The sequence below is a fragment of the Zeus faber genome, assembly GCF_960531495.2.
Source record: "Zeus faber genome assembly, chromosome: 2".
In the NCBI taxonomy this organism is placed as follows: Eukaryota; Metazoa; Chordata; class Actinopteri; order Zeiformes; family Zeidae; genus Zeus; species Zeus faber.
In genome coordinates, this window is record NC_137189.1 from 28341251 (window position 1) to 28366532 (window position 25282).

Sequence of the window (25282 nt, forward strand, 5' to 3'; positions counted from 1 at the left end):
CAGTCCAAACTCACCTGTTTTACAGTCTGAAACTTGCCCAATTCAAGCAACATCCAACTTCCCGTCTCTTCAACCAGGAGGTTAAATGTCAGAAACACAGTTAAAAAGCTGTTAGATCATTATGAAGCAGTTATTCAGTATACACAATATAAATGGCAGAATTTGCCTTAAAGTGAAAATCTGTACGATTATTTTGCTTAAAATATCCCATAATTGATACACATTTGATATAAAAACCTGGCACTTTACGCTGTTTCCATTGATTGGTGGCGGGGTCCGCCTTTGCCGTCAAGAACAAGTATAAGTAAATGTTTAGCACATGAAACAGACCATAATATCGTTTGTAACTTTTGTAGAATACACTTTTAATTTTTTTTTCTTGAATTTGCATTGCAAATAATCCCCAGCAGAGTGTTCGGAGGTGGATCTACTGTCTCTGTCCAGTGCCCGACGGGGGTTCTGGAACATCTCTGGACCCTACAGACCCCCAACATGGCAGCCTTCAAGTTCCCTCTCCGCTGCCAAATCTCTCACACTCTCACTCTCTTTCTCACACACACAGACACACACACTGTCCGAAAAAAAGGAAAAGACCCGACTTGTCTCCTTTTCGAGGAAAATAAAGTTTAAAATATGAAAAGTTTGTTTTTAAATTCCGTGACTTTGAAGGAGGATCCTCCCGTCGGTGGTTTGCAAACTCCGCCCACTAGTGGGCGACAGATCTGCTGCTTCCTCCACAGTATACTGTGTGTGTGTGTGTGTGTGTGTGTGTGTGTGTGTGTGTGTGTGTGTGTGTGTGTGTGTGTGTGTGTGTGTGTGTGTGTGATATGACGCAGCAGACAAGTATGAACAGAGAAGAAGACTTACAGGCACATTGGAGTGAGTGTAGTGTCTGTTACTATGTGTGTGCGTCTTTCTTGTGTGTGATACTATGTGTGTGGAATACTGTGTATATAAATGTGTGTATTAGAGGGTGTGTGTGTGTAACTGTATGTGTGTGTTACTATGTGTATGTAAAGTGTGTGTTATGTGTGTGTATTAAGTGTGTGTGCATGTTACAATGTGTGGAATACTGTTATTTTGTGTGTGTGTGTGTGTGTGTGTGTGTGTGTGTGTGTGTGTGTGTGTGTGTGTGTGTGTGTGTAAAGTATGTATGTGGAGTGTGTTTGTCTCAGATGATCTCAAAGGTCTTTTTCAGCTCCATGATCAGCTGCCAGTCGGTTTTCTGCATCTCATCCCTGAACCAGTTCTTCAGTGCGTCAATGGACGCCCGTGTGATCTGAGCGCACGCACGCACACGCGTAAACACACACACACACACACACACACACACACACACACACACACACACACACACACACACACACACACACACACACACACACACACACACACACACAAAGTGTTATCTTCAGTTTGGCCCCCATCATTTACAAAAACACACATTTTTGAATCAAACCACACACATATCCCCCCACCCCCCCCACACGTGCGCACCACATACACACACGCATAAATAAACACATGTATGTGTACGTACATACATACACCCATACATCATCTCTTTAAAGCAGCTATGTAGCGTCAAAAGACGGCACCGCTAGCCAGTGTTAGCATTAGCATGCATGTAGGCCAGACGCACCTTGCTGACGATGATGTCCGTGGCCTCGAAGTGGCGTCCGTACATCTTGGGTGACTCCCCTGGAATCGGCTCGATCTTCACGCAGATCTCCTGGCCCTTCTTGGCCGTGTCCACCGTCTTGTGGTTGATCTCGATGCTCGTGACGATGCCGATGTCCACAAACTACACACACACACACACACACACACACACACACGCACACACACACACACACACAACCTTATTATCTTATTCTTAATACTCAATTATTTCACATTGTGGGTTTCTTTGAGTTTATATTCACACACGCATGTAAGCACGCGCACACACACACACCCCCTTGCTGGGAACACAGAGCAGCGTGCCCTGCTTCAGGACGCCGGCCTCCACCAAGACGCCCACGACGATGGGATCCCTGGAGTTGAAGATGAACTGAGGGAGGACGCGCAGCTTGACTGGGAACACCGCGATGTGTCTGGAGGCACGCACACACACACACACACACACACACACAAAGATTAAAACAAACACATACACACACTGCTACATGTCAGACAGATTATTGCGATTGCAAAAATTGCCATATCCTGGAGTAACTTGTAACAGTAAGAGGCTTTTTCAAACAAGTACTGACCAAGGAGAAAGAATACTTCCTTCCTAATTTCATGTCCTCATAATTCAGTGTCCTCATAATAATCTCACTACTGATCTCAAAATTAATTGGTCTCATAATTTATCTCGTAATTCAGTGTCTTCACAATTTAGTTTTCCCCATAATGAGGGCCCTACCAAATTCACGGCCATGAAAATCACGTCACAGACCGTGAAATCTGCCTCCTGTTGCATAACTGACAACCCCCCCCCAAAAAATGTGAACTGCCGCAGAGTCCCGCCGACTGTACAATTTGTGCTTCCATGGTGGCGGAGGTGGGATCAGCAGCAGGAAGTCCTCGAGAAAACTACAGCGATGAAACAGATAGCGACGGCGTTCATCTACGTTGTGCATATGCAACGGTTGTTCTCATTTCCGTAGAGATCAGGAGCGTTGTCTTGTCCACGCACAAATCTGGCTTTTTTTTTTGTGCCAATGTAGATTACATTCATTTAATATTGTATCATACTTATCAGGGATGGGCATGATTAGTCGACTAGTCAATTAGTTGAATTGGGCAGTGACGTCGACTATTGATTTTTTTTTTTTTACACTTTTCAGCCTGGACTCAAACAAATCTAGGGCTGCCTCCAGAAAGTCCATGAGTCCAATAATCAGTCGACTGAGTTTCTTCAAGTCGAGCAGTTGTTGTTCTGTTAATTTTCCAGTCAGTGTCCACTACAATAACAGGATAAAACAGATAGAAGCTTAAAAATGCACAGGGATAGCATTTCAATGGGGAATTCTAAATAAGGGAAATCATAAATGTATTTTTATGTGTGAATCGCAAACACGGCCCTCGGTGTGCCCCGATCACCATGCCTCGTTCCTCCGAATAAAACTAAAAATTGTGTGGAGACGGCGTAGGAGTAGGGATGAGTATCGTTTCGATTTTAATGGTACCACTACGCTTACAATACTGCTTATTGATCCGGTAATTAAACCGCACTCTTGTCGGTTCTTTTTTTATTCTGTAAGAGAAAAACGAAAACAAATTAAGAGCAGAATTAACACTGCTTTATTTTCTGCGCATTACGCATGGAGAGGGGGCGCTCAGGGCACCATCTGCGCTCACCGTGCCTTTGTCATCACTTGGAGCAGGATCTCACTTATTGATACTACGGTATAATTAAGTCCCTGAACCGGGGTAATAGCTGGTGTTGGCTGGTGCCCCGTTCCGTGCCGACAACATAAGGGGAGGTGTTGCCAATTGATAATTAAAGTAGTACCCAGGGTTCATGTGTGCGTATGAAATCGTGGGACGCTTGCCGAACGGATGATAACATTCCGTGCACGGCTGGTCACCCAATCAACTGAAATTCTTGTTAGTCGTTGACCACTAAAGAAAAAAAATAACCACCTAAACTGGATGTGTGTGTGTGTGTATGTGTGTGTGTGTGTGTGTGTGTGTGTGTGTGTGTGTGTGTGACAGTGTGTCAGTACTTGAACTCGTCCTGCTTGGCCTTCTTGTAGTCCTCCCTGTACTTGGTGAAGGAGTCAAACAGGTGGTAGATGATCTCAGCTGAGAAGATGCGCACGCCCAGGCTGTCGGCCATTTCCTGACTGTCCCTCTCAACCTTCACATCAAAGGCCAGGATCACCGCATACCTGAGGAGGGGAGGGGAGGAAGGGGGGAGGATGGGGAGGCGAGAGAGAGAGCGGGGGGGGGGGGGGGGAGAGGAGGGCGACAGGAGGAGAGGAAAGAGGAGGGGAGAGTTGTAATCATACTGTAATCAAATGACTTGATTTAATTTCAAATCCAACTAGTTTAATCTAGTCCCATCTAATTTGATGTACTGTAATCCAAGGGAATCTAGTTTGATCAACATTAGTCGAATCCAGTGTAATCCACTCAAATATAATCCAGTGTAACCCACTCAAATATAATCCAGTGTAACCCACTCTAATATAATCCAGTGTAATCCACGGTAATTGAATCCAGTGTAATCCATTCTGATAAATCCACTCTAATATAATCCAGTGTAATCCAGTCTCATATAATCCAGTGTAACCCACTCTAATATAATACAGTGTAATCCACTCTGATAAATCCACTCTAATATAATCCAGTGTAATCCAGTCTAATATAATCTAGTGTAATCCAGTCTCATATAATCCAGGGTTTAGACTAATATATTCCAGGTTTTAGACTCTAATATATTCCAGGTTTTAGACTCTAATATATTCCAGGGTTTAGACTCTAATATATTCCAGGGTTTAGACTCTAATATATTCCAGGGTTTAGACTCTAATATATTCCAGGGTTTAGACTCTAATATATTCCAGGGTTTAGACTCTTAATATATTCCAGGGTTTAGACTCTTAATATATTCCAGGGTTTAGACTCTTAATATATTCCAGGGTTTAGACTCTAATATATTCCAGGGTTTAGACTCTAATATATTCCAGGGTTTAGACTCTAATATATTCCAGGGTTTGGACTCTTAATATATTCCAGGGTTTAGACTCTTAATATATTCCAGGGTTTAGACTCTAATATATTCCAGGGTTTAGACTCTAATATATTCCAGGGTTTAGACCAGCGTTTCTGATATCCGGTAATTGCCGGTTTTTGACCGAGAAAATATGGTGAAGTCCGACATTTTTAAATAAATAATTCCCTCCAACCACAAATTGAACTAGTGCTGGGTAGATCATTTAGATAAAAAAAAGTTTGCAGATCTGTTCATTTCTGCACTCAGCAAGTTGCAACAGGAAGCCAATCAGTTTGGACGATCTAAAGCTGATCTGAAAGTTTCACCTCTGACCAATCACGTTTGACGATATAGAACTAAGCCGTGGACAGGCTGTGATTGTAAACACAGTAAAAACACACACGGAGTGGAGCCGCAGTGTCTACAACTGAGGAGAAACAAGGATGATGTGTCGTTGGGACACATACAGTACATCCATAGTTAGGAGTTTTTTGAGGATAATTAAGTTTAGACTCAAAGCAGACGGTAAATATTCATTGTGTAAAATATGTTGACGGGACGTCCCGGCAAAGACGGACAGCACTTTAATTATTTATTTCAACCTACTTGCCATATTTATTTTGCTTTTGATTTGATAAAAAAAATATTTTAGTTAAATGTGAATTAAAGCGACTGCACTTGTTACTTAGTTCTCCAAACGGAAATTATTTGATTTCAAGTTGTTATATTCATAATATCTATCTATTTATTTTCAAAATGGCGTTAATTGACGGGACTTATTTTATTTTCAATATTCAATCAAAAATATTATAAATGGACATGCCTTGATGATGATATTCTCTATATAGCTTGCTTATGAATTGTTTTTAAGCTCAAACACGAATCATATTTGACCATAATTTTCCCCATTGTTCCGGGAAATTGAAACCTTCCACATCACGTTGCCTGGCACCAATATCTCCTCATGGAAACTCTGGTTTAGACTCTTATATAATCCAGTGTAATCCACTCTCATCCCAAAACAGAAGGTGACATCAGAAGAACTCACTGAGGGTCGTGTTCCAACATGGCCGACGCCTTCGTGACGTCTTTCTTATGGACCGGGCCAATGTTGATCCCTGCATACTACACCCACACACAATTTTAAAGACAAATGCAATTAATTAATCAAATTGAATTTATGCGTAAAAAAACATGTAAAACAATTTACAAAGCCGCACAGCACAGAATCAAGACAGACAGTGAGACAGACAGCTAGGCAGCGAGACAGAGAGCTAAGCAGTGAGACAAAGAGCCAAGGGGGCCTCACAGGCACTTTGGATGTGCGTAGGAACTCCAGCAGAGCTTCCAGGGATCCCAGCGTGGAGGCCTGGACGTAAACTCCTTTTTCCTCCAGTTTGATGGAGCTCAGCGTCTGCTTCAGCTCCCGCACCAGCTCGTCCTGGACACAGGAACCACACCCTATCGTCAAGGTCATGTACTGTCTGTGGGGACCCCCAAAAACATGCTTTTCAAGTTATTGCTGAAAATACCTCTTAGACTATACCTTCCAGCCATTGTAACATGCCTCAAGACCATAGTGTTCCAAAGCGGCTGTTTTTCTGTGGGAGGAAACGCACAGCGGATCGTGTGCCGCAGCCTGGTCTTATCTACCGCATCCTTTTTTTTAATTATTTTTTTTAAACAAACTGAATTATTTCTTAAATACTTTCATTCCCATCGTCTGCTGTTTTTTCACAGACAGTTGGTAATAACTCCTCTTTCTTTAAAATATTTGTTTGTTGAGTGACTCAGATGGAGGGCAGTTCTAATTCTACTGTGGGCCCTGTGACGTACGAAGGCATTGAAAAATCTGAACGGCTCTTTTCAAGACATGTTTTCCGACGGACAGCTCAAAAGACTGACTGTGTTGTCTTATTTTACAATGTGGGTGTTAGCAGACCCATCAGAGACCAAAATGTATGCGCACACGCACTGGAAAAAGTGAGTTTCTTCATAACAGCTCCCCTTTGATAGAACGCTTGTGACACCTTGACAACATTCTGAACTGAACACCTAAATAACATGCTGTTCTCACCTTAATAACAAGTTCATGGCACGTAAATTAACTTTAAAGACACCTGTATAACATGTTAATAGACTCCTAATTACAAGTTTGTATCACATTCATTACATGTTAAAGACACTTAAAAGACTAATAACACCATAACTGTGTCAATGACACCTTAACATTAATAACGCCTTAATCTCTGAATAACACCCTGTTAACCTGTTAATAACTGAATGTTTAACACCTAAATAACATGTTTAAATACATGTGTCACTTTCAAAGTCAACAACACGCAAATAACAACACAGTTATAGCGCCTTAACTTTCAATAATGTCTTGGTAGACTATTAATACTAACACTACTAAGCAAGCCTAGCAGCTAGCAAGTCTAACGACTACTCAAGCTTCGCCTACTACATCACCTAGCAACCAAATAACTCCTTAACGTGTTTATATCTCCTCAATAATGTTAATGCTACAAGAATAGCACCGTAACCTGTAAAGAAAACAGCCTAGCAAGCCGTTAATAACAGTTGCATGGATCGATAACCTATTTACAACAACTCTTCTACGCTGCAAATCGTTCCGAGCCGCAACAAAATAATTCCGGTGGAATATAATAACTCGCAGCAACACGCTAACCCTCGACGCATTCCTGGTTGGGACTCAACAGGCAGGTTAGTGCTGTGAGCTTGCGGCGTCTCTCACCCTGAGCACCGGGATCTCGTCCTCCTGGTGCGCCACCAGCAGGGGGAGCCCCGCCAGCGTCTTCTCCAGATCCTTACCCAGAATCTTCACTCCCTGGGCGGTGCAGACCTCCTTGTGCTTCTCATACTGGTTCTGTGGATACATCGTCATTAAAACACACACAAAAAAAACAAAAAAACACAGTACAAGAAGGGAGTACTTGACGGTACGACGGGACGGTAGAAAAAAAAAAAACGTCCGTACGTACCTTGACCCTGAGCTCCTTGAGTGGGGGAGGCAGCAGCAACCCCCTGATTTGGGTGATAATGGGACCTTCCACCCCCGGAACGATAATGGTTTCGCCCTCCCTGAGCCGCCCGTTGATCAGGATCACGTCGATGGTGGTTCCCATGCCGGGCAGCGCTTTGACCTGCGAGGCACAACGTGGCACAGCGCCGGGTCACATCCGCTCCCAAACAGCATCCACCAACACATCGCATGAGCTGAAAATGGCTTTTCCCGCTGCTATGGCCCCCACATGCGTGTGTTTGGAAATTTCGAGTTGAGATATTTTCCAAAGTATGCGAGCCGCGTTTCCGTCCTGCAAATGGCTGGGTTGTTCAAATTTGAATAGTGCACTGAGAAATGCAGACCCTTTACATTCTTATGAGGTTTTGACACGGCCACCGCCACTGGAAACGGCTGAAGCCACGATGTCATACATATTAGTGCCAGCAGGGGGCGTCTGCCTCCATACAACTGCATAGTGGCAGACGACGGCCGGAGAACCCGATCATCCCAAGTGATATTATTTTTATCATTTAGATCACGTAATAATATTTATGTTAATGACAATAATGTCTAACATATTGTGATTATAACATAGTAATATATAATATCATCTGATAATGAGTGAATGGCACGTTCATGTCACGCCATTGCTTTCCGTTGCTATGGGTCTTAATTTGATTCATTTAGCGGAAATTTTTTTTTTTTTTTTTTTTTGGTGAAAACACACTATACTTTTAAATAAAAAAACACCGCACTTCTTCGACAGGGAGACTTTCTCAGACACTATTTCAAGCCCTGCAGAGCCCCCCCCCCCGCGCAAGTCTCAGTATACGTCCGAACAATAGGATGCGACACATAGGGGTGTCACCGATCGCTGATTACTGAAAGGAAAAAAACAGCTGATTTAGTGCACAGTTTCAATATATGACACATTAGACAAGATCATCATGGAAATACAATTATTCATACTTGCATTAGTCCTGCTAGCATGGACTACCATAGACATGACATCATACATATTACTGTAGCATTAGCCCTGCTAGCATACCTCCATAACCTGAGCACGCAGCTCGTCACAGTGCGCTAGCCGTCGTGCTAGCATGGTCTGCGTCAGCTCCACCAGCAGGGCGATGAGGTTTCCCATCCCGTCGCCACTGTGGGCCGAGGTAGGGATCAGCGACAGGAACGTCCTGGGGTCTTTGTTCTCGTGGAACAAGGCGGCGTTCAGACCCTGACAAGCAGAACCGACAGGGTGTTAGGGGGTTCTATTCCCTGGGGTAACTCTGGGGCGTGGTTGCCAGTGTTTTTTTGAGGGGGGGGGGCATTCCCGGACCTGCTGAGCGAACTCCAAGATGACGGCCTTTGACCTCTCGTCGAACTCGTCCTTCGTGTTCTTCTTCTGCTTCTTGAGCGTGGTCACGACGTCTGTGTCCGGACTCTTCTTCCAGTCGTACAGACGGTCGATCTGAAAACACCGACAAGGAAGTGAGTGAGAGACATGAGCGAGCGATGTGAAAGGATGCACACAGAACATTATCTTCAAATTTGGAGTTCAGTCTGGATCCTTGTGAATGACGTGGCAGCGGTGCTGACGCTGTACAGACGGCTAACATGCATACTAGCTCGCTAACTCTCAACAGTAAAACAAACGCATGGAAACATAGTTGCAGCATTTACTTCTGCATCATGATAACATATTTGGGCAGGAGCATGGGCAGAACAAATTCCAAAACATATGGAAACCAAATATTTCAATGCGGTTGTGACGGCGCTTCTGTCTGATCTGGGAAAAATGGTCGGCGCAACGTCAGAACCCACGCGGCCTCTGCACCTTGTTCAGGGCCACGACGAAGGGACACTTCTTCTCCTTGAGCAGGTTGATGGACTCCAGCGTCTGCGGCTCCAGGCCGTGCATGATGTCCACCACCAGGACGGCGATGTCGCACAGGGAGCTGCCGCGGTTCCTCAGGTTGCTGCACGACACCAGAGGAAGCCAGAGCAGAGTCAACGGTCAGGGGTCCTGGAGGCGGCAGGGAGCTCAAGGTCTTTGGATGAATCTCGCTCAGACTCAATAATTCAAGTATTGCAGGGAAATATAAAGACCAGCACTATATATTTGGCAGAGAGAGGTTAGAGGTCAAGAGCAGGTTATGAACGACATGATTCTATGAACTGGTTCCTTTAGGTTACATAACAAGGGGACATAAGGCAAGGTACGTGATATAAATGTAACTGGTACTTATATACATATATACACACATACATATATACTGCACACACACACACACACACACACACACACACACACACACACACACACACACACACACACACACACACACACACACACACACACACACACACACACACACACACACACACACACACAACTGGTTACATTTATTCCATTTACTGAAATTCATGACTTTTAAGGCTTAATATTTGTGTAAAACTTAATTTAAGACATTTCAATATTTTTTTAAAGTTCCTGCAGACCCCATGGAATCCTAAAATACAGAACTTTACAGCAAGTATTTATCTGAACTCTCCAGACACTCTAGTAGTTTAAACCCACTTAAAGCTTGTATCAGTAAGATTTGCCACACTGCACATCGCAGTCCCCCTGCACGCTGGTTTAGAAACAAAACAGCTGGAAACTGCCTTTATTGACGTTTCGGGAACTCATGTAGATACCGATACGAGCCATAATGTCTGAGCAGTTATAACGTGAATAAAGTGATAAACCGAGCTGCTCACCTGAAGGACTCGTGTCCGGGAGTGTCGATGATCAACATGCCTGGAATCTTCAGGTTCTCTTTCTCAAACTGGTAAACATAACAAAACAGCACTGGTAACACTGTTAGTACTGGTTTCACTATTAATTCATATTACCTCGTCTGTTGGAGTTGTATTATAAAAACTGTAGTTTAGGCCTGATAACATACTATAAGCTGCTTTCACACATGAACTCTGGACAATGTTTGGATAATCAGGAGTTGCCCTTTCACACATGTAGCAAGCAGCCGGTGATTGTCCGTGTCAGACACGTTCACACCGCCTGGAAATACTCTGTTTGGTTTAGACGAGAGGCGGAGCCTGGTTGGAGCCTGCAGGAGCCAGGACGTGAGGCAATGGCGCTGCAGAGTTTACAACACACCCAAGACGGCGGACGTGACAAGTGACTTTTTTTTTTTGTTTTTGTTGATACTCCATGTATTTGGACGTATCCGCAATATAAACAAAAGGGCGGAAAGGAATATAAAGGTAAGCAGAAGGGAGTATGAAGCAGCTATGCTCCAAGCCTTCTTCACTCTCGGTGAGTGGGTGTGTTGAAGACATCTCGATTTGATAATAAATGATCAATTTTTCATATTCTTTGATATGTTATAGATTCAACACCTAACCTCTAGTCTACAGGTGTGTGTGTATGTGTGTGTGTGTGTGTGTGTGTGGTTGTGCGCGTACGTACGCCTTTGACCATCTTTGTCTGTTCTACGATTGTCTCCAGAGGAACGTTCGTGGCTCCGATCTGCTGAGTGATTCCTCCAGCCTCGCCATCCTGGACGTTGGTGTGACGAAGCTACACACAGACGGATGGTAAGACGCAGGCACACAAATACACAACTTCTAACACACTATTCAGTGATCCAGCCAGGCATCCCACCATTCCACTAGCCAAACTGACAGTCTGCTAGCCAAACAGCCAGTTTGCTCGTCAAACTGATGGACCACTAGTCACACTGCCCGTCTGCTAGTCAAACTGAGGCTACCCTGGTCAAACTGACAGTCCACAATGTAAACTGCAGGACTGCTAGCCAAACTACTGGCCCGCTAGTCAAAATGATTGTCAGCGAGCCAATCAGTTATTCAGCTAGTCCACTAACGAGCCAGTGTACCTTGTCAAGGATCTTGGTCTTGCCGGTGTCTACGTGTCCCAGCACACAAACCACCGGAGCTCGCAGTTTCTCCAGGTTTGTGTTTCTCAGGTTCTCTGCTCGCCGTTTCTGTGGAAAAAGAAAGAAATCCCATCACAGAACGGTTCAGAGGAAACATCTTCCAGGAGCCGCCGGCGGATTCAACCACTCGTACCAATATTCGTCGCTTCGCTCGGTCGTAGATCCTCTCCTCTTTGGTCCTTCCATCGTCCTCATCGCTCTCGCTGCTGTCATCCTCGCTCTCCTTGGCTCCTTTCCTCCGGCCCTGCTGGCTCGCCTCCTTCCTCTCCTCCACGGCCTCCTCTTCCTCGTCACTCTCCTCGTCGTCTTCCTCCTCATCCTCGTCCTCATCATCCTCGTCCTCGTCGTCCTCGTCCTCGTCGTCCTCCTCCTCGCTGTGCTCTGCTCTGGGTCGAGAAGCAGCTTTCGTCTCCTTCACCTCGATGTGAACCTTCTTCATCTCTGTCACACATTCACACTTTTATTAACAACACTCAACACTTCATGACAGAATGTTGTTGTTGTTATTAGAACCGGAAGATATCTTTACGAGTTGGCATTTCTAAATCGATGCTCCGCTCTGACCTTTCTCCTCATCACTGGCGATGGCCTCCCAGTCGTCTACTGCCAGCTCTGGTTTCACCTCTAGACAGACGGACAGACGGGTGGGCGGGTTGGTGGGCGGGTGGACAGACAGACAGGCAGAAGTGATGAGGATGCGATTGGAAAAGGGGGCAAGGCTAGTTCAAACTGAGCCATCCATTCTCTCTATCATCCTTTCCTCCATCTATCCATCCACCTCTCCATCCATCCGTATATTCTTACACCCCCCCATCTACCCAACTCTCCATCTAACCCTACCTCGTCCATATATACTTCATTTTCTCCATCCATTCATCCGTCTACCCATCCAACCACCTCTTCATCTATCTATTCATCCATCCAACCAACTTTCCATCCACCCATCAATTCTTACATCTCTCCACCTACCTCTCCATCCATCCTGACATCCGTCCATCCACCCAGCTCTCCATCCATCCCCTCCTCTATCCATCCATTCACCTATTCTTACATCCCCCCAACCACCTCTCCATCCATCTATTCACCCATCCACCTCTCCATCATGTATTCTTACACATCCATCCCAGTCACCCACCTGGCTCTGCAGGAGGTGTTTCCGTCTCCATGGCAACTGGCTCGGGAGTTTCTGATGTAGGTGACGTCACCTCTGAGGTGTCTGTAAGAAAACGAGAGGTGGAGGTAGCAGCCGGTTAATTCGCAAAAAGGATAGCTGTCTTGGCCAAATTGGTAAGTGGTTTGGGTGTCATTGGTTTTTACCTTCAGGCGTCTGGGCTGTTGGTTTCTTCTTCCTCTTGTCACCGTAAACAGGCTTCTTTTTTGGCAGTGAGTCTTTGGATGGAACCTCAACACCTAGTGGGTTTGCACACAGACAGACAGACAGAGTTAAGTAGTGTCATGTTAGTACCAAAAGGTTGGAAAAATGTTAAATTGCCTGACTTTAAAACCACAGAATGTATTGTAGATGCACCAGAAATATTTGTTATTTCTATCATCATTTAAAGCCACTTTTAGTTTCCGGTAATAACAAAGTGGAAAAAAACATTTTCAATAAATAAAACTAATGTAAGGCCTTGGTTCTCACCCTGGGCCTGCAGCACCTTGAGCGTGGCCTCAGCTCGCGCTCTGGCTTCTCTCTGGGACTTGGTGAGCAGTTTACCCTCCTTCTTCAGACGCTCCTTTCTCTCCTTCTCCTTCTGCTTCCTCTTCTCCTTCCTCTCCTGCTCGAGGCGCTCCTGGTAGGGGGGAAGTCACGGAGGGGTCACAGGAAGGTTAGAGGTCACAGGGAGGTAAGAAGAGGGTTAGAGAGAGTGGGGTCAGAGGTCACAAAGAGGTCGGGGAGAGAGGTCAGAGGTCCCAGGGAGGTCAGAGAAAGAGGTCAGAGGTCACAAGGAGGTCAGACAAAGTGAGGTCAAAGAGAGGTCCAGGAGAAAGGTTACAGGTAGGTCAGATAAAGTGAGGTTAGAGGTCATATGGTGGGCAGAGAAAGAGGCTGGAGGTCAGAAGTCAGAGTTAGGTCAGAGGTCACAGAGAGGTCAAGGTAATAGGTCAGAAGTCAGAGGGGGGCCAGAGGAAAAAGAGGTCAGGGGTCAAAGTACTGTCAGGCAGGTAGGAGGCAACCGGGAGGTCACGGGGGGGAGGGGGTCAGAGGTCACAAAGATAGCAGACAGTGTGTGTATGTCGCACCTGCTCCTGTCGTTGCTGCTCCAGCTCCTCCAGCTTTCGTAGTTGCTCCTCTTCCTCCCTCTTCGCTCGTTCTTCATCCTAAAGCACAATAAACAGCTTGTATCAACAATTCAGGCTGCTGGTGGTGGTGTAATGGTGTGGGGGATATTTTCTTGGCACACTTTTGGCCCCTTAGTACCAATTGAGCATGGTTTAAACGCCACAGCAGACCTGAGTATTGTTGCTGACTATGTCCATCCCTTTATGAGCACAGTGTACCCATCTTCTGATGGCTACTTCCAGCAGGATAATGCACCATGTCACAAAGCTCAAATCATCTCAAACTGGTTTCATGAACATGACAGTGAGTTCACTCTACTCCAATGGCCTCCACAGTCACCAGATCTCAATCCAATAGAGCACCTTTGGGATGTGGTGGAACGGGAGATTTGCATCATGGATGTGCAGCCGACAAATCTGCAGCAACTGCGTGATTCTATCATGTCAATATGGACCAAAATCTCAGAGGAATGTTCCCAACACCTTGTTGAATCTATGCCACGAAGAATGAAGGCAGTTCTGAAAGCAAAAGGGGGTCAAACCCGGTACTAGCAAGGTGTACCTAATAAAGTGGCCGGTGAGTGTATAGCCATAGTTCGCCGTTTTTGGGGATATTTAAGTTCTGAGCCAAAGCAGACAGTAAATATTTAATAAGTCGACGAGACGTCCCGACGAAGACGGACAGCACCACAAACGTTATTTATTTAGACCTACTTGCCATATTTATTTTGTTTTTGATTTTTATCAAAATTGTGTAAAATTCATAATATTTATTTATTTTTAAAATAGCTTAACTGACGAGACTTATTTTATTTTGAATATTAAAGAAAAAATTATACATTTACATGCCTTGATGATGTAATTATTCATATAGCCTGCATATGAATTGTTTTTAAGCTCAATAAACACATAAGATTTGACCGGAATTTCTCCTATTTGTCGGGGAAATTGAGATCTTCCGGGAGGGACTCATGGACCGGCGCCAATTTTTTATAACAGAAACCCTGCATGCACCAGTCAGATCTCCCATTATGCTCCAGTCTACCTCCTTCATCTTGGCCAGAGCCTCCTGCATAGCCTTCACTGTAGCCTTGCTGGGGCCTTTCTTCTTCTCTTCTTTCTCTGCCTTTTCGCCCTTCTTCTTCTTCTTTTTCTTCTTGTCGCCATCCGCCTCCTCTGAAAGAACAAATAAAAGAATGAAACAGAGCATGGAAATGAAAAGCATCCTCCCGGTACATCGGGGAGGTGGAGCTTGAGCACGTGCCAAAAACCCAAAAGATGGTGAACTATGCCTGGGCAGCAGCATTGAAAACAAGATTTGGTTATTGAAGAATGTGTTTAACGGTTTCAAATGGCTCTTATAAAAAAACAATATTTCAGACAATTCAACTAGTTTGAGTTCTCTGTTTAAGGGTCAGGGAAATTAGTACAGGCACGCCAGTAATGGTCGTCCAATTGTCTTTGGCAACGGGATTGAGTCAATTGGCAACCATTTTGTGGCCTCTGGTTGCCCCCTTTAGCAACCACTTTAAGATAAAAAATAGGGACCACAAACAACAAACTATACACCCCAAAATAAATAAATTTGTTGCATTAGTGATATTTGAATATTGCTGTTGCAGTTGGAACCAGAGCGCTGCATGTGCGTCGGTGCGTTTACTCACGTGCGCACTGGCGCGCACTGGCACCTGTTTTAATGCCTTCCTTCCTCATCCGTGATGTGAAAACATCATATTAACACACAGTCAGAGAAAGTGAGTGTGCGTCCTGCTCATAGTTGAGTTATAAAATCCCAGTGCCCCTCGGAGCATCTCTCCTGTCGGGCTGCTGACAGCGCTGTCAGCCAAAGTCAGGGATGCAAAAAACTCGCTTTTCGGCGACCCATTTGAGCAGGGAAATCTGGAGTCGGGGACAGCCCTGGATAAATTACCCAAAAAAACCCATATCTAACAAACTACTTATCCCATCCGTCAGCCGTGTACGTACTATGGATCATATTCACCATATACAGAAATATCAAAACTATATTATATTAAATGTATCTTTGTGGTGCAAAGAGCTCATTGTATATTCTGCTTGTATTGACTTATTTGATGCTATTCAACTGTCCACAGTACAATGCGCCAACTCTTACGGCAAAAAATCCCTTGTACATGAAAATAAGTTGTGAATAAATACAGATTCTGATTAGCCAACTTTACTAACCTGCCAACTAACGTTCCTACTTAAACAGTTAAATAGACAGAAAGACCCCTACAAAACCCAGAACAATTAACTAACTAAAGTTACAAACCCAACTAACAACTACAGTTACAAACTTACGAGCCAAAACCAACAAACCCTATAAAACAAACTAACCTTGCAAACGCACCAACTAAATAACTAGACAAAGTACAGTAACTACGCTTACAAAACCACCAGCTAATTAACACACCAACCAATGAACTAACCAACCATTAAACCAAGTAACTAAGTGATGAAATACCCATTGAACAGAAGGCAACACCTTACCCTCTCCCAGGAGGTCTGGCCCTTCCACTTCCTCAGCCACGGCAGCTGCCGGAGTGGGCGTGACCTCTGCCTTGGGCAGTTCCTTCTCTTTCTCCTTCAGCTTCTTCTGCTTCAGCCTCTCCTCCTCCTTCTTCTTCTTCTCCCTCTCTTTCTTCTCAGCTTTCTTCTGTGCCGCCGTCTTCATCTTGAAGCCACCCCCCTCTTCGTCCTCGGCCTCCTCCTCCTCGGCCTCCTCCTCTTCCTCGCTCTCCGCTTTCGCTGCCTTTCCTTTCTGCTTCTTCTGCTTCTTGGAGGGAAACTCTCCGTCCTCGGAGTCCTCCTCTTTACCGCCTCCACCTCCTCCCTTTCGGGTGTCTCCATCCCCATCTTCCTCGTCTTCGGATGCTAGGGCAACAGGAGGCTGAGGGAGAAGCAGGAGGACAGCGGAGAGAAAAAGAGGCAGAGAAGCGGAAAATGAGAGGAGGGGAGAATAAGGAGAGGGGGAGAAGTGGATGAGAGGGGAGGCAAGATAGAAGGAGGCGATGAGAGGAGGAGAGGAAGAAAGGAGAAGAGGGGAAGAGAGGGGGAAGAGAGGAGAGGAAGGAGGCGAAAACGGGGGACAAGTGTTAGAATCCAATGTTAAAATGTGCCAATGAAAGGACCGACTGTCTCAGTTTCAACAGTAAAATCGAAAAAACCTTCTTTTGCAACGGCCTATTCAAAACGTTCTAAAACACTTTGCTGTTTTACAAAGTAGCCTATTTAATACGTTCAAAATAAAATAAAAAAATAAAACGTCACGGTACTGTTTTCCAAATGGGAGCGGGAGCGAGTGTGCACCTGCCGTGCCCCCGCTGTGTGTGCTGCAGGAGTTCCGCTTTCTCACTTTGCGTGCTTGAAAATGGCAACTTCGCATAAGATTCTGGAGTCTCACAAAAGTGTGGGAGACGCGATGAGAGATCCCCCTCCCGCAACTCGGCCCGGCGCATGTGGGGGCACCACTGCCTCCACCCGGTCCATCGGACGTAAATTTACTCATCTATATATATTCATATTTACATTTATTTATATATTTACTGCTTTGTTCATTTATTTCGTATGCTTATTTATTTGCGAACTACATCCACATACATCCTCTTTGTTGACGCAAGTGTATGAGCTATATGTCACTTTCCGGTGCGAGGGGGGTGGGGGGGGCTGGGGCCGCACCGGGTGACTTCTGCTGGACGGACCCTTGCCCTATCTATTCAGGCATTATCATGGCATGTGTGAAAAGGTGCAAGACCGAAATTTTCCTGAACGTAGCTGCATGTGTGAATAGTGACACTCTCTAGCGGTGACAGAAAGGTTACCTGAAATTTACCGGGAACTATGTGTTAAAAAAGGGGCTTAACAATGGCCATAGCAATTAGTGCTGGAAAAAAAAAAAGTCAAATTGAGTCATGCAATTGGAGAATAGTGACACCCCTATTAAACATCCATCCATCCTTATTAGAGATAGCACAACCACTTTTCCTTTTCTGATAACCATGCAGAAATAGCCAACTTATCGCTATGCTGAATGGCTATCTTATTATTGTTGTCATGGCAATGCTAGGCCGTGTGTGACGACTGTTGGTGGTCCTATTGGCGTCTTTGTTTTTACGTAATGTCGAAACAGCAATGCCGCAGAAGTGTTTCCGATATTTCTGGCCAGAAAGAGCCATCTCCACACCTTCTTTTCTTTCTGTTCTCTGTTCTTCTCCACCTCTGCCGTCGGGGCTTCATCTTCGTCGCCCTCCTCGTCCTCCAGGCTGCCCTTCTTCCCCTTCCTGGTCTTCTTCTTCTCCGCTTTGGGAGGCTCAACGCTCTCCTCTTCTTTTGTGGCGTCGGTTTTCTGTTGTGAGCAAGAGACAACAGGTGACCGGCCATCATCCGGATCTAACCATATAGTTTCGGCTGGTAAAATTAAAAAATAAAATAAAATTTAAAAAAACGACAACTATGGCTCACCTTGTCTTTGCCTCCTAGTGTTTCCAGGGAAAGCTCCTCCAGCTCCTTCAGAATGTCTTCTTCACTGAGGACCAAACCAAAACATCTGCTCAGGAAATACTCTTCACACCCACATAAACATTCCAACGTTTACACACAAAAACTCACAGCCTCGTTCAGAAAACGTGCGTCCAATCGGAATTTGACCATAAGGTGTACTTCAGAACAATTCCACAAACTTGGGACCATTTGGTAAAGTCAAAATGTCACAGTGTGTTTGGAAACATGCAGGAAATCATCGTGCTGACTTGGCTTCTACTTCAAATTCTTTAGGAAAAATTAGGCAGTGTCATTTCCTGCAGGGAGCTGATTGGTCATAGAGCTGGAAGATGTTTTCCTACGTTTGGATCAGTTAACCTGAACTATCCTGGAGCAGATTGCATTGTTACCCTGGTCACCAGGGTACAGCATCAGTTACAATGGCAACCTACAGCATCAGTTATCACTGCGACCTACGGCATCAGTTACACTGGTGACCTCACTGCAGCATGAGTTACTGTGGTGACCTACAGCATCAGTTACCACGGTGACCTACTGCATCGGTTACAGCTGCGGCCAATACATAAATTACCACTGTGACCTACAGAAACAGTTAGGGCGGGGCAATACAGCATCATTAACCACAGCGACCTACAGAATCAGTTGCCGTGGGGAACTACAGCATCGGTAACCGTTGCATTCTTCAGCATCAGTCACCGTCGCAATCTACGGCATCAGTTGCTGCGACGACCTACAGCATCAGTTACCGTGGTGACCTGCAGCATCAGTCACTACAGTGAACTACAGCATCGGCAACCTCTGTAACCTACAGCATTGGCTACCATGGTGATCTACTCTGATGAGGAAGAGGAAGCTGGGAGGACTTACTCAAAGTCGTCTTTTTTGACTGCTTTCTTCTTCTTCTTGCCCTTGGCCGGCTCCTTGGTGGCTCCGGCGCCCTCGATCTCCGCTGCCAGGGCGTCGATATCAACCCCGTCATCTCTGACACAGGAAGTAAGGGCCAAGTACAGTCGTTTAGTGTGGGACTCTATTCTTTTTAATCTGAAGTGATACTTTATTAGTTTCCACGTGAGTCCTACAAGTATTTATTATATTTTTGGTGACATTGCTGCTTCTCAGTTTCCTCAATTACAATAGGACTCACTGTGTATTATCTAATTCATTCATTCTATCATTCTAATGAGCACAAACTCCGTACACACAGTCCATACTGTTTAGTAACAGTACTGGCTTGGATCAGTACACGTTATTTGATGATAATGTACGTTTAGGCCTGTAAATCAGGAGTAAATAGTGGGATAGGTCATTTCAGTGCATTTTAAACCGTCCAATAATTACTTCTCTATTCTCTAGTTTAACAAAAATAACCTCTCTTTTATCACAGAGAAACATGCCCGTGGCCTGGATGAATGAAGTGCTCTCTCCCTCTCCCCTCTCCGCTGACCTCTCTGACTCCACTGATACAAAGCCTGTGGATGTTGAGGTTCCATCTCTTCTGTCATCCCAAACAATGAAAAGCATGAGGCTGCAGTCCCAACCTGACAGTGACCTGCCATTTTGGATTTTTGTTTCGGTTTTCACATCGTCGCCATTTGGAGACATATTGTAATACAGATGTTCTGGTCTAAATTATTGATATATGAGAAGATATGGCTGAAGATAACTTTCTCACAATATCAGTATATGATCATAATTTAGTACGTTTGGACTGCTCCTGTTTAAGAGAATATAAAAAATATATAATAATTTGACAATATTTATTCATATCTGATTGTGTTTGACACGTTTCCGTGACAATCCTGCCCATCTCAGCACCAGATCACCGCCATCACAGAGCAAATTTCATTTTTATATATAAAAAAAAAAACAGGTGTTTAGGTGGGATATCATCATTTATACATCGCATCACTTCCAATGTGATAAAGCTCAGCTGGACAGGACATTTAGAAGCAGGACGGTGATGTAATTCAGTTTGGTTTATTTGCAACCACCGTGAGAGCTTGCCAGAAGGTGCTGTGAAATCTTTTCAAATTCCACTAACTTTTTTTTCCCAGATAACCTTTCAAGATCAAAATTACAAGGCTGCACTAATTCATCAAATTGATCAGTTCCAGATAGAATAGCAGCTCTGGGTTCTGTTTCAACCTGAAAGGGACAACTATCGGTAGTGATTTAAGGTCACTCTTTTTTGAGATTCAGTTATTGACGAATCACTCAGTAAAAAAAAAAAAAAGAAAGAAAAAGAAGAGTAGTTATGTTTGTCAGACTCCTCTTTCGTGAGCGAGGGGGAATCCTGCTACACGAGGGATCCGTCCACGAGTCTTGCATCATTGACTACTACTACTACTACTACTAGTACTGCTGCTGCTAAGGGGAAGAGTTCTACATGTTTGATTTTTTTGATTGACAGGATAATGGTGTCACAGTGTGTGTGTGTGTGTGTGTGTGTGTGTGTGTGTGTGTGTGTGTGTGTGTGTGTGTGTTTTAAGTGTGCTCTGGCAGAAACTGGGTTGGAAAACTATAACCTGTGATTATCCGATGACCACCCTATGACCTTAGGGTGGTTATTCCTAAATTATAGTCTATAGTCAGTCATAGTAAGTCTAAAGTAAGTCCATAGTCCGCCTACAGTCAGTCTACTGTCTGCCCCATCTCAACAGTGCTACTTCTAACGGTCTCCTAATCTGCACTTCTCCCGGGCTGGTTCACCCATGGAGATGGATCAGCCATGACAGCAGCCCGGGATGGACCGCCTACCGATCCACCCACGGACGGGTCATTTAAACTCCTGCTGCCGTCATCCTTATTTCGCCGCCACGACACCAGCTCGGCACTGACAGAGAGTCCGGATATTGTGCCGATTAGAATCAGTTCAACGCAACCTGGGGGCCTCGCTAGCCGGCTGGCTAACCTGCTAGCCGACCAGCGGCGCCACATGAGGCTAGCTGAGCGCCTAGCCGGCGCGCTTGTCGGGATTCTAGCGCCAGCGTGGCAGCTCTGGCCGGATAAACGCTGCCTTCCCCGCGTTGTGCGGCGGTGAGTCGGGGTGTCTACCTGTCGTCCCCGGACTTCTTCTGCTTCTTCCCCATGCTTTTGAACTCCGCTGCGCTGACGCTCCGCACGTCGGCACACTGCACAGGGCTGGCGGATACTGCGCATGCGCGCCGCTCGCCAGGGTGTTCAAGACAGTCCCGCTGCGCAGAGACGCAGAAAATAAAACCCATGAATGAATTGTAACTTTAAGTGACGAAATCAAAATGGATTCAACTCGAATCCACCGGAATTGAACCTCAACTATACCCGCATTTCAGATTAAATAAATCGAAATTAACACGACAAAGGCTTCAACGAAATCAAAACCTTTTTGAAATATAGCTGCGGGCAGCAACGCACGGTGTCCAGGTTAGTCGCAGCGATGGCAATAATAACAGAAGAACACAATATAATCAGTATACAGAGGATAGGATACAAAAAGAATAATAACAGCATCTTGCAGGAAAACAACAAAAAACACTTATTTTTATTGATAAATTTATATTTATGAACGAACATTTTCAAATTATTATTTTAACACAATTCTTTTTTTCTTGGGTTACTGGAGAAACCAAACACTACATTCTCCCATAATAATGTGAAATATTTAAATATGATTAATGACAACTCTGCAAAAGTCTTGACAAAAACAATGAACAGGTGTAAAGCTGTTTCTGGATATCCATCACAGAAAGAGCGGTTCGTGTTGATGTCTCTTTTAAATTTCTGCATGCAGTGAATGGCGGAGTAGTATTTATGGACCATTATGAAGGATGCCTCCTTAATCTTATTCACGATCAGGTATTTATGATGACGCGTCCAGATTTTATTCCACTGTATACAATTTACAAACCGATTCCAATATGCTGTGACTTATGGAATAGGGACATCCCTTTGAAATAGGGCACGTGTGGCTCTGTTATTATTTTGGGGATGTGGTGAGAAACAGATTTTCCCTGCTGGTCAATCAGCTGGGTTAGGGAGGGATATGTATCTTGATGCAGGCCTAACTACATTCCTAAAAAGCATTGGGGTGCCTGTTGGAATAGCATCAAAAACTACAGCAAATATCCTCAGGGCTACTGGGAAATGATATGTAGATAAGAATTATCTGTAAGTGAACAGTAACAGCTGACCCACCAGCAGAATCTGATTCTGAACCCATCTCTCAAAGAAAAGGGATTTATTCTGAAACAAAGTGTCTCTATTATTCCAAATAAGATACCTGTGTGGTGAGAAGTTGTGCTTATACAGTATATCAAAGACCAGGCTGGAAGGACTTACCTGCTTATGCAATACAGATAATTTTACAGGGAGTCTGTCTACATTAGAATTACAACTTAAAATAAAGCTCAGGCCACCAAAACGAGAGAAAACGTAGTGGGGAAATACAATTCCAGAATGAAATAGAAATTCTTCTTAGAAAATGCTTTACCCAGTTTATTTTAAAGGTATTGTTTCGGGTGGTAAAACCCAGGAAATTAAGACCTACAGATTCATAATTATTCATAACAACACCGAGTCACCAGCATGCCCTCAGTACCAGAGGAGAGGGACTCGAGCACATTCCCAGCTGCTGCTCGAAAGTCCTAAGTGAGGGGCGCTACCATTGGCGTCATGACCAAGTCCAAGGTTATCGCCGACACCATCTGCAGTGGAACTAACCATTGCCAGCGCATCCGCCCAGTAAAGAAAACCATTGCTTTCATCAGAGTTGGTCAGAGGCCAACAGCAGCTTCAAGGACTTGACAGTGATTCTTTTTTTTTTTTTTTTATCAATTATATCAATAGATTTCAAATTCTTACAAATTTAGAACAAAGTTGTGGCCTCTTCATTATATACAGAGATCACTGAGGAACATGAGACATGGCTCAGCGCTGGTTCCAGACATCAACAATGACTGGTGCACCAACCACACTGCAGTAGAGAGCTATTGTTGTCCAGATCTGGAATATCTACTGCTTTAATGTAGGCCATTTTATCCGCGTCGAGAGTTTTCTATTGTTTTTATCATGGCTGTATAAAGTACATTAAGTCCATAAGCTAATGCTAAGCTAGTGCTAGCGGAGCTTGATTCGTCTATCAGTAAACCGCAGGATACTCACCCTGACGGTGCCTTTATTGTTGCAGGGACTAGGTCAGTTTACGACCTGTGCTCCATAAGTTCCATCAGCAAGTGCAGTGCCCTACCAGGGTCTTAAACACTCTGTATGAAGTGTACACAAACGTCAAAGACTCATACATACCAAACTTGCAATAATGAAAGTCAAAATATGGCCAGAGGAAGCCACCTTTCAACTCCAGGGCTGTTTTGATCGTAGCCACTGGGACCTCTTTGCACACCAGGCTACTCACGGCATAGAGGTGGACTTGGAGGAATACACAGCCACTGTGCTTTTCTACATCAGCAGCTGTGTGGATAACTTCACAGTGGACAAGAATATAAAGATGTTTCCAAACCAGAAACCGTGAATTCAGAGGTACAAAATATTTTAAAAGCATGCAGTAATGCTTTTAAATACGGTGACACCACAGCATATGGTGTCGCCAGGTCAAACCTGAAAAAAGGTATATAAAAAAAGGCTAAAGACATCCACAGAAAACGTGTAGAAGACCACTTCAACAGTACTGACACTCGGAGCATGGGGCAAGCCATCAGGTCTATCACGGATTACAAGAGCAACCGTCTCTGCCCACATGGTGATGTCACGCTGTCCAATGAGCTCAACGCCTTCTTCATTTAGTCTGAAAACGGCAACAACGTGAACAATTCAAGCTTCCTGGCCGTCAAGGTCGAACTGGTTTTCACACTGAGCACACATGATGAACAGCGCATGCTGCGGAGGTTCAATCCACGCCAAACTTAAGGCCCTGACAAAGTTCCAGGGCGGGTACTTAAGGACTGTGTCGAACAGCTAGCCGAGGTATTTACAAGCATCTTTAATCTGTCTCTATCTCTGGCAACGGTCCCTGTGTCTGAAGTCAGCCATCATAGTGCCAGTGCCGAAGAAAACAAACATCTGCAATCTAAATGACTATCCTTTGGTTGCCCTTATACCAACAATAATGAAGTGCTTTGAAAGACTGGTCCTCTCCCATATCAAAGCCACCATCCCCACCTCTCTGGTCCCACACCGGTTCGCTTATATAACTAACAGATCCACAGAGGATTCCATTTTCTAGCCCTTCACACCGTCCTGACTCACCTGGAGAGACAAGGCACATACTGTATGTGAGGATGCTATTCATAGACTACATCTCTGCTTTCAATACTGTGATCCCTGGCAAACTTACCTCTAAACTCCAGCTGCTAGGCCTCAGCTCATCACTATGCAACTGGATCCTGAACTCCCTGTCAGAGCATCCTCAGGCTGTGAGACTGGGCCCCCACCTGTCGTCCACTATAACTCTTGAGTGCTGGCACACCACAAGGATGTGTACTGAGCCCCATCCTCTACTCTCTCTACACACACAAATGTGTTCCTGCATTCGCCACTAACACCATCGTTCAGTTTACAGATGAAGCAACAGTGATTGGGGTGATCCCCAACAGCGATTTATCAGCCTACAGAGCTGAGGTACTGAACCCATGGAGCTGGTGCTCAGAGAACAACCTGTACCTCAATACCGCAAGGACCAAGGAGATAATCATCAACTTTGGAAGGACAGGAATGACTAGTACGCCCCAGTCTTCATCAACAGAGACAAAGTGGAGCGAGTGTCCAGCTTCAGGTTGCTGGACATTCACATCT

The 25282-nt window shown here is 44.7% G+C and overlaps 1 protein-coding gene across 1 annotated transcript; it reads right to left on the minus strand.

Moving 5' to 3' along the window:
- Positions 1-346: 346 nt before the first annotated feature.
- Positions 347-21627, minus strand: eif5b (eukaryotic translation initiation factor 5B). Its single transcript, XM_080021241.1, has 26 exons — positions 21551-21627; positions 19364-19477; positions 18458-18521; positions 18180-18341; positions 16487-16886; positions 15021-15151; positions 13937-14014; positions 13335-13485; positions 13010-13102; positions 12828-12908; positions 12257-12316; positions 11826-12133; positions 11633-11740; positions 11206-11316; positions 10494-10561; positions 9568-9709; positions 9070-9201; positions 8785-8967; positions 7714-7875; positions 7467-7598; positions 6018-6149; positions 5757-5833; positions 3717-3881; positions 1958-2096; positions 1643-1804; positions 347-1279 (listed from the first exon to the last, which is right to left on the minus strand). Exons 1-26 carry the CDS (start codon positions 21583-21585, stop codon positions 1172-1174), a joined length of 3498 nt encoding a protein of 1165 aa, XP_079877367.1. The 5' UTR covers positions 21586-21627; the 3' UTR covers positions 347-1171.
- Between the last annotated feature and the right edge of the window lie 3655 nt (positions 21628-25282).

Excerpts from the sequence above, each read along its gene's own strand:
- eif5b (XM_080021241.1), bottom strand. The coding sequence starts at position 21,585 with ATGGGGAAGAAGCAGAAGAAGTCCGGGGACGACAG. Across the intron at positions 5,834-6,017 it reads TACGCACATCCAAAGTGCCT|TATGCAGGGATCAACATTGG; the intron begins GTGAGGCCCCCT and ends GTGTGGGTGTAG. Across the intron at positions 1,805-1,957 it reads TCTGTGTTCCCAGCAAGGGG|TTTGTGGACATCGGCATCGT; the intron begins GTGTGTGTGTGT and ends GTGTGTGTGTAG.